This window comes from Papaver somniferum, unplaced genomic scaffold (genome assembly GCF_003573695.1).
Source record: "Papaver somniferum cultivar HN1 unplaced genomic scaffold, ASM357369v1 unplaced-scaffold_19, whole genome shotgun sequence".
Taxonomy (NCBI): domain Eukaryota; kingdom Viridiplantae; phylum Streptophyta; class Magnoliopsida; order Ranunculales; family Papaveraceae; genus Papaver; species Papaver somniferum.
Window position 1 is genome coordinate 5,030,350 of NW_020628818.1, and position 10,048 is coordinate 5,040,397.

General features: G+C 36.7%; 1 protein-coding gene across 1 annotated transcript; it reads right to left on the reverse strand.

Moving 5' to 3' along the window:
* Positions 1-1,863: 1,863 nt before the first annotated feature.
* Positions 1,864-5,997, reverse strand: LOC113338768 (phosphoinositide phospholipase C 6-like). Its single transcript, XM_026584154.1, has 8 exons — positions 5,434-5,997; positions 5,018-5,214; positions 4,443-4,578; positions 3,871-4,325; positions 3,625-3,742; positions 3,302-3,454; positions 3,122-3,208; positions 1,864-2,331 (listed from the first exon to the last, which is right to left on the reverse strand). The coding sequence occupies exons 1-8, from the start codon at positions 5,773-5,775 to the stop codon at positions 2,038-2,040; spliced, it is 1,782 nt and encodes a 593-aa protein (XP_026439939.1). The 5' UTR covers positions 5,776-5,997; the 3' UTR covers positions 1,864-2,037.
* Between the last annotated feature and the right edge of the window lie 4,051 nt (positions 5,998-10,048).

Sequence of the window (10,048 nt, forward strand, 5' to 3'; positions counted from 1 at the left end):
CCCAACCCACCCACCTAAATAATTCTAAGTTATTTCTAACCCTTAGATTATCTATCTTAGCTTAACCACAACCGTTGAAGTAATGATATATGATCTTAGGCTTTAGTATAGTAGGAAATGGTAATGTACTCTGTTATCTTTTGAGCTTTGAACAGTTGAACTCATTTCTTGTTATTGTTAGCTTTATCACTTTGCATGCAGTTTCCAACTTTGCACCAACTTCTTACTTCTCTGGATTTTTATTTTGTAAACACTTTTAAGTAACTTCTTATGATGTTAATTGTCTACACTTGACTTGGGGTCAGCTTTTTGATAAAAGCTATTACTTCCAATCTGTAAGAGTCTTAGTTATTTGTATACAAGTAAGTTTAACAGTAATATTGTAAGTCTGTAACTGTAATGTAATGTTCATTGTATTTTATGGTGGGTAACCCACCACCCACCCAATCCAACCCACTGTAATATGGGTCGGGTGGAAACCTACCCACTGTAATGTTGGGTTGGTTGCGGTTGACAATTTCTGTTACCCACCATCAGTGGATTGGGTGGTGGGTGAGGCCAAACCCAATCCAACCCATGTGCAGCCCTAGCTGGAACTGTCCTTGAGGTAGGACTCTCACCTAGAATTAATGGCTAGCACCTTGATCTGTGGTCAAAGCGAAACAATGAATGGTACATAGTAGCTAGGCATGTGAAATGGGATGTTGATTGGGAAAGAAATGAGATTCGAGAGAGCGATTTGATGAAAGATGCGACAGCATGCAATGAAGTGACAAGGTCGTCAATTAAGAGCATATATGCCCCAGCCCTGGTCCTGCATCCTTTCTATGTGTAGTTTATTTTGTGAAAACGCAACTCTTTTGAAAGCTGTTTCCAACTGAAAACGCAACCCTTTTATGCGTAGCTTATTTGGTGAAAACTAGACCTACTTTTGTTTCTTTCACAATTTCTGTCGGTTCTTTCTATTTGAGTTTGTTTGGGGGAATAACATATCTGAATGATGAAAAAAAATCTATGCCGTGGGTGAAAGTGTGACATAATTTTGCACGTACATGAGACAAAACGTAGTGCTGATATATCAAGCATGCTTTTGAGAGTGTCATAGTCTCGTTATTTCTCAAGTGTTTGGATAATGAAGAAAAAATCTTTCTTTTAACTTCAACGTGAAAGTTAATGGGACTCTGCAACAAATGATTTCTGTGCGGCATCACGTGTGACTCTGTTGGCGATTGCTTTTGATGTCGATAAATTTTTAAGAATGATTTACCCACCAAGAAAAATCCCGAGATTCCTCTCACCAGACAAGTGATTTTTACAGTCAACTTAATGCCACGTGCCTTAAAAATGTTCCACCGACTGATGCAACCTCTCTCATTTTTGCTTTTATTTCTGCGTTATCCACCCTACTATTATCTAAAGAGTTGGAATAGAGAGACCTAATTTTCCTATAGATTTTTATTTCAGGATGCAACTTAGTTACAGTCCTAGCACTATCGAAACTTTACAGGTAATGTCATCAAATGATGGAAACTTTTAAGAGAAGAGGATTCCTAAGGAACTCATCACCATCTGATTCTACATTCCATCCTTTTTCCACTGTGTACTAAAGAATATAATGGGAAAGTCATGAAAACAAAATTAGAAAATAAAAATGCTCCACTTTAACCCTTTAGCTTGGCTTTTAATGTCCGTCTCCATGAGAATCTGCCTGCTAAAAGGAGAAGATTAAATCAGTGGATTGGTTAGCATGTCACTTAATATGTTCTTGCTGTATTCGCGCGATACCCACGTTTTAGATTTTTTTCATTGGACAATGATTTTTTATGCAAGGGACAAACTTTATCATGAAAATGCATCATTCAGTGCAGCTCACTTGTTTCCGGTTTAAAATTATATCGACAAGAAAACATCTGCTTTCTCTATAACAATCCGGTTTGTTACAGATTTATTCATTGGATTACAAGAGCTAAGTACATTACAAGTACAATTACAGCATGATATAATTCAATGACATAACTTTGAGAAGATATAACATGCCTAAACAAACTCAAACCGCATAAGAAGTTTTGTGGAATTGAATTTTTTGCCGTCTCGGTCATAGAGAGGAACTGTTCGAATACCAGGTCTTAATTCCCGGACAGGAAAACAACTCTGGCCAGCGAAGTCATCCTTTTCGCCCTTATCATAATCGCGCACTTCAAGACGAAGTATTGCTAAATCTGGAACTCTCAATGGAAATAAAAATTCTTGGTTCCAAACTGGTGTCCAAGTATCTTCTAAAAATTTTGTTTTCCTTCTTTTAGCATCTGCTGGAACTCCTACTATATGCACCTGTCAAAAAACAATTTCACCAGTACTCAATAATCTAAATGCACCAGCTCAAAGTGTTTTCAAAATGATTAGAGGTATGCAACAATGAAGCACCGCTAATCTTTTTAGGACACAAACTAATTATCCAAGTCCGAATCTGAATATTAAAGCAGGGATTGTTCGAAACTAAACATACTGTTAGAGGACATCTTCAAGCTGTTGGTTCGGGTGCTGGCAGTAATTTTATTGCAGAAGTTTTAGCCGTAAACGTAAGTCTTGAATGGAAATTATCTCAGGGAGTTTCTAATATCCAAATGGTTTCAGACTCGTAAGTGTGCTGTCTTAGCATTTCAATCAGGTAGAATCCCATGATGGAGGTGGCTCCAAGACTCCTATGAGGAAACAATTTTCGAGCATTTGAACAGAGAATTGGAATTCTCTGCCGATGCTTGGCTAAGAGAGAGTCCCCATTTAAGTATGATCAGCTAGAAGTTTTGATGTTTTGCCTAGTTTTCTTCATTATGTAGAGAACATAAGTACAAGATATGACAGATTGAAGTATCATCTTTTTGATCTTTTTTCTAGATTCTGGGGTTGCCGGTGCTTGGTTTAATCACTCAACCGGGTAACAAGAGAGAAATTAAAATACAACATCAATTATCATAACCAATGCTCAAATGCACCTACATAAATGATGCCAGATAATCCAAACACTCAGATATTTCAACGTGGTCAAGCTAGCGTTAGCGAGATGCAGGGCTTGGTCTTTAAGAGATCAGAGCAATTCAAATAATAAACCAACTTAACATACCTTCACATAGAAGTCTGGTGGAGAGTATGTATCGAAATGTGTTGGCTTGAAATCCAAACGCCATCCATCACCCATGTACACTCTCACCTGTTCAAATCAGTCGGAAGATAAGAGCTCATTCAATGGCTTATTAACCAATAGAAAACTATTAAACTCAAAGTTTTGAAACTAATCGCTCACTTTTAAGCATGTCTTCACTGGCAACTTTTCCTTAGGATTAAAAACCTTATTCCCTTCATCCGTTCTCATTAAAAGGTCAGGTTTTTTCACATAACCACACCCTCCGTTGGATCTGAACAGTCCCTGCATTATCCACAGTTGTTTGCCATATCCCTGTCGTAGGAATATTCACATGTTAATTTATGTTTATGAACCTTCAGATTCCCAAGAAGCTGTTCTAGTCTAGCTTCAAGAGAAAAAAAAGTCTCAAGCGAAACATTCAAATAGAAATTGGAAAAACTTGATACTGGTTAAGTAGAGTGCAACCAGACTGCAGAAACTACCTGCATATTAAATGCTACCATTTGAGCGCCGTGCATCCACCCAATCAGTGGGTTATAATTTGATGAATTAAACCGTGTTCCTTTTGGAAATATACGCAGCAGATTCCTCTGTGTGAACCTAGAGACAGAATCACTCATTCACTAAGATAAGAGAATAACCATACATACATATACACAGAGAAAAAATAATTGGAAAACAGAATCCCAATAACACTTGAACTTGAGTATTTTTTCTGCCACAAGTACCTGACAAGTTCGGTTCCATGATTCTCGGCTCCCTTTTCAAGCTGTTGTTCACTCAAACTAAGGCGTTCAACTTTACCAGGATCCAGCTTGAGAGACTTGGTTAACCCACCCTTGTGTTTCTTAGCATGAATTGCAATAAGACTCTTGTATTTTTGAACTCCTAATGGACATGATTTATCTTCAGAATTATCAGTATCTTCACTTTCACCACTGCTGTCTTCACACTGATCACTGTCTTCAGCATCTATGTCATTTTTATCTTCAACGACTTCCTCGCACGGTGCTTCTTTCTCACATGAATCCTTCTTTTCCTCGTCAAAACCCTTACTGTACAGATACTCTTTTGGTGGTTTGGTGGAAAGAAGGATTTTACCCTTCAATTCTTCGGGCGATGGGAATTCCTCTAAGCATTCTAATGATGTAAAAAGCAAGTCCTTGAGAGTTTGAGTGATCATCTATAAACCAAAAACAATGAACTGCGTTCATGGAAATACTTGAAAGTTGAAACCAATGTAAGCGCTTAAATACTTTTAACAAAACATTATAAAAACTGCATGGAACCGATTACTCACCTCGGCAGCTTTAGCCTGAAGTTCTGGAGTAAGGTGATCTTCCAAAGTTACCACTAAAGGGTATTCTGACGCAACAAAGGCGTGCTCCCTAATGGACTTCAAGCAATCGATGAATTTTACTGGAGAAGTCAGAGTCCTACAGAAACAGGAAAATATGAAATACTTCAAACAAAATTCCCTAATCTCATGAAAACATTTGTGAAAAATGAAATCACTGTCGATCAACATTAAGTCAGTTCATTAGCTCTTTAAAAAAAACTACAATTTCTTAAATGGCCAAAATGGCATCTTGATACTTCTTCATACCAAGTTAGTCTCCCATGTTTTCAGTTGGATTGTATCCGCCTATGTTAGATATCTAAAAATGAACAGGTAATACATAACAAATTCAACATTATACATGGACTACAAGGACCTGAGATACTAAAATTCGAGGTTACCTGAGGCAGGTATCGCGATGATTTTGGAATTCAATAGAGTCCTCAGTTTTGACAGGGTTGTAAAAGACATGAAACTACTACTTGTTTTGGTAAAATTTGATATCAATGGCAAATAAAAAGTCAGTCAATCATTACCTTCCATGATAGACCTTGATGTTATCTCCTGCAGAATTAGGCCATATATCCAGTTCAATCACTCTTACACCATTCTTTAATGCATTTATAATTGGCACACAACTACTTTCACTATTAAGTTGATTCCCAGTTAAATATGAATTATGCCCTGTATATATGAAGTAATGAGACAATGGAGCAGTCATATCATGATATACCTGAAAAACACACCAAATTTAGATTTTCAACCCTAAAACCCAATCCCACAACAAAACCAAAACAGTAAAGAAAACTGAATAACCTAAAAGATTCACTAGAGATCAAAGGGGATTTGAACCTCTGACCATAGTTGACCAAATGTTGACTCATTCAAAGCAGAGGTTTTGCAGTTTGACTTTTTTTCTAAATCAAAATCAAAGTAAAGATGATGAAAATACCTGTGGGTTGATGGGAAAATTAAGTTCACCATCAAAGAGATAATGATGAAAATCATCAAGAGTAAGAGTATTACTTCTAGTAAACTGAGCAATGTGATGTCTTGCTTGAAGAATATTTGATACAATCTTATCCGCATCTTCAATCTTAGCATCAGATTCTCCTTGAAAACTTATTAAGAAGTTCAATAATTGATCGGATGTCATTAGATTGTTACCATCTGAGTATTTTGAAAATGCTTCTTTAACATCTAATGGCGGTTCTGCTTCATTTAATCTAAAGTTCCTTTTGAAAATCTTAAACATCTTATAACTACTCTTCGTTTCTTTTTCCTTGGACGACATCTTTCTAATGGTGATGATCACAGTTGAGTTGTTTGATTTGGTTTTTTTGTTGCTGGTTTTGAGATTGAAAATGAAATGGATAGAATCAGTTGAAACGACACAAACTGAAATGATCCAATGACTTCGGAGAAGATGCACAATAACTGAAGAAGAAGAAGAAGAAGAAGAAGCTGGACTTTAAGAGTCGACACACGGTTCGGAACACGGTTTTCAGGATTTAAAAAATTCTAGTATTTCGATTTCAGTAGTACTGTTTCGCTGCGTGTATGTATCGTTATCGGTATCTTTGGAGTGGGACCTACCTGGCTTTGCTTTATATGAATCACACCTAAAGGCTTTTTGTTTCTTGCCAACTCGAGAGTCATTTGTTTCCTTCTGTCGTCTTCTAATTGTACTTTACTTTTTCTTCTTTAGGTCGATCAAGGGGAAATTATGGTTGTGAGGTTGTCCAATGGTGTATCTCGGCTTTGCCTTTGGATCAACATGACATTGAATTATGCACAGAAGACAACATACCCACGAAGTTCAAAAAAACTTGAAAACTTTTGAAGAACGTGCCTAGCTATGTTAAGCCAGCTATATCAAGCGCACAAGACTACAAGTGAATGGGTCATAGCAAGTTTAGCTGCTTGGTTAGGCTAAGGCATGTGACTCTTGCTTGACTCAGGTCATACATATATTTTAACGATAAAAGCCCCATCAAGCACATTTTATAAGCTTTGTTCACGCGTGATGCCATCAAATGTGTAACTTAAAGTAGAAGTATTTAAATAAGACCCATAGGAATCAAAGTCGTTCAGTTGACTAAACCAATGGTATGATATTGTTCTTGCTGAAGGTAGGTGGGATTGAGAAACAAATCTGTCAGGGTTACATCTATTTCCTCGGTATAGTAATCGTCCGCAATAACTTCCTAAGTTCCGAATCAGCGTCGGAATGAACCTGGTTAGTAATTACCCAATGGTTTCCCGTGACATTACATAATGTCGTGATTTATCTATCACCAGGGGTGGTCGGTGCCATCTCTAACCCAACACATTAACCAAGAGAAATGGGTCTCTTTCGGATAGTCCTTTGGTTTTGTTGGATCATTTGACTTGTCCAGGTATAAATAAAATGCATTATAAAAAAACACAATTAAACAAGGAAATATTATTGGAGTATCTCTAAAAATTCGTCCCCTAAAATAGACCCTTATTCAATTTTTAAAAATATCCTATCTTCTGAAAAGTGGAAGCAACTAGTACAAATTGCTTTCAGAAGTGGAAACAATTAGCACAAATTGCTTCCAGAAGTGGATGCAATTTTATACAAATTGCTTCCAAAAAGTGGAAGCAACTTTCTCGAGTTGACTCCAAAAAAATATCTTTTATCTCTCGGGGTATTTGTGCAAGGTCAACAAAAATAGAGGGTATTTATAATATTCTCACATTAAACACAATTCAGCGTGAACTTTGATGGATTTAAAAAGATGCTGCAAATGGAATCTATGCCAAATCTTGGGTCATCACTTGTATTAGTCTTGAATCTGAGGGTTTAGGCAATAGAAATTAAAAAAATCTTATGTTAACTAGATTAGCCCGGAGAATGTTAAACAATCCTAATCAGCTCCGGGTTGTAATTCTAAAACATAAATACTTTCCTAGCACTAACCCTATGTTTTATTCCAGAAAATACAATAACTCTTGGATTTGGAAAAGCAAAAAGAAAGATCTTGATATAATTAGTCCTAATTATGAATGGCAGGTGAACTGTGGTTCGCAAGTAAGCATTTGGTCAGATTATTGGGTGCCAAACCAAGAATATAGACTTACTCCCAACTTAATTGATAATAACACGCCTAATACTCTTGATCAAACTATCTGACGGTCAGGGAAACTGGAATGATAGCATACTTAGCTTGGAGAATGTTAAACAATCCTAATCAACTCCGGTTGTAATTCTAAACATAAATACTTCCCTAGCACTAACCCTATGTTTTATTCCAGAAAATACAATAACTCTTGGATTTGGAAAAGCAAAAAGAAAGATCTTGATATAATTAATCCTAATTATGAATGCCAAGTAAACTGTGGTTCACAAGTAAGCATTTGGTCAGATTATTGGGTGCCAAACCAAGAATCTAGACTTACTCCCAACTTAATTGATAATAACACGCCTAATATTCTTGATCAACTAACTGACGGTTTAGGAAACTGGAATGATAGTATACTTAATAAATACATACATACTTCCATGCATAACAAAATTAAGTTTATCACGTAGAAACCTAAAATGTCTGATAAACTTAGATGGAAGCATCCTACTTCTAGGGAATGCACAACTAAATCAGCTTATCATGTTCTTTCTAATACAAATACTAAGTGCAGTGAAAAATAATTCTGGAAATCTCTGTGGAATATGGACTGTATTCATACTCAAATTACTCTATTGGAAAATGGTTTCTATTGTGTTACCACTAGGAAAAATAACATCCTAATATAATAAGAAGGCTTATCCTTGTTGTTGTTTGTGCACTGATACTCAATTAGAGGATAAATGTCATTTATTTGTGAAACACAATTTTTCGAAACGTATTTGGTTTGGATTATCTTTCTCAAATATTACTAATATTAATCGTAATAATGATATTAAACAATGGTTTCTGTTAAAGCATTGCTCGGTCGAACTCACAAGTTTTGTTATATCAAGCTTGTTGTCAAATTTAGATGATCATTAATATATCTTGATTTCTAATCTACACTTAGTTAAGTCTCGGATTAGGATAGAAGTATGTAGTTGAGAATCAGACATCACTGCGTTCTACCGTTTGAAGTCGAAGATCAACTGAAGCTTTTGGAGAACTTCTTCAACAAAAGGTAAGTGAAGACTGAACCACCTATTTCGCAAGTTATATTTATCTTTCTATCTATGAGACGTTGTCGCATGACTAATTAGATTATTGCAAGCATATCAAAAATTTCGAGTCAAGTTTATCTTGGTAATTAGTTCTCGAAATATATATGACTAAGCTTAATGAAAATTTGTTCATACTTGATGAATTTCGGTCAAGAACAGTTTATTGTTCATAATCTAAATCGTGATTCAAGATTATCATTCGAAAATAGCCTAGAAAAGTGATATGTGTCATTGATGTTATTTGGGAATGTTTCGAATCGATTTAGAGAGAAGTATATAACTATTGTATATCTGGATACATGACAGTCTGCATACCAGTTTACATACTGGGAGAACTATCATAGGTCCGGATCCGTAGTACAAGTACTCAGTACACGTACCGGCGTAGCCATACCCAGTATGCATACCGTAAAGGAACTGTTTGTTTTGAAACCGGTGTGGTATCCATACCCGGTACACAAATCCAAAAAGTTCTGTGAGTTCCTGAACTCGGTTTTTGTCTTAAGGACACACATACCCGGTACAGGTATGTTGATACATGAAAACAACTAACCCTAAAAGGGGTAGCCCCTTATCCTACTAAGGGTTCCTCTTAAGAAGAAGGAACCTTGGGACTAGGTCCAACCCATAGGATAATGGATGGACCTATCCAAAGAAGGAGAATCTTGAAATATTTGGGTCTCATCCCTAACAATATGAGCCTTTTTTCCTAGTTCCTTGATAACTTGGAAAAGAGGTGAATGGTAGTTTTGTAATATATTAGCCTTATGAGTGTTTATTCATGAGGAGAGGAAGGATTATTATAAAAGGGAAAGAAAGGAGACTTAAGCGGGGACACTCAATTCATAACTTTCTCTCTCTTCTTCTCATTATCTCTCCATTTACCTCTAAGGGGATGGGCTTGATGTGGCTTGGACTTGCTTCTCCTTCCCACTTTTACCCTATCAATATTGCTACCGCAGTGGGAGAAGTTGAGTTCAAGCCCGTCCGCTCCGAGTCTTGTAACATTTCCCATCTCTTACAGCGTATATCTCTGTTGTCCGCAACCCAACTACATCAGCGCTTACCTACGCATCTTATCTTCTAATATTCCGAGCAGCTTTATTCAATCCGCTCACTTACGCCGAGTCACACTAGAAACTGCTTCATTTCCTCCGATCACGTCGAGCTACACTAACTTCATCGCCTGCATACTCCTGTGTACATAAATCAAGTACCAATCAAATCCAGAGACGAAATCGACTATTGGTAGGCTTTGAAAAGGTGTATAAAAATTATCCCCGGCCAAAAACTTGGTGGGCCCGGAGATATGTATAAAATTAAGCGCAATAAAAACGGGGGCCTACAGTAATACCGCAAGTGCACGGTCGTCGGT

Excerpts from the sequence above, each read along its gene's own strand:
- LOC113338768 (XM_026584154.1), bottom strand. The coding sequence starts at position 5,775 with ATGTCGTCCAAGGAAAAAGAAACGAAGAGTAGTTATAAGATGTTTAAG. Across the intron at positions 3,743-3,870 it reads CATGGAACCGAACTTGTCAG|GTTCACACAGAGGAATCTGC; the intron begins GTACTTGTGGCA and ends TTCTGTCTCTAG. Across the intron at positions 3,209-3,301 it reads CAGTGAAGACATGCTTAAAA|GTGAGAGTGTACATGGGTGA; the intron begins GTGAGCGATTAG and ends TGATTTGAACAG.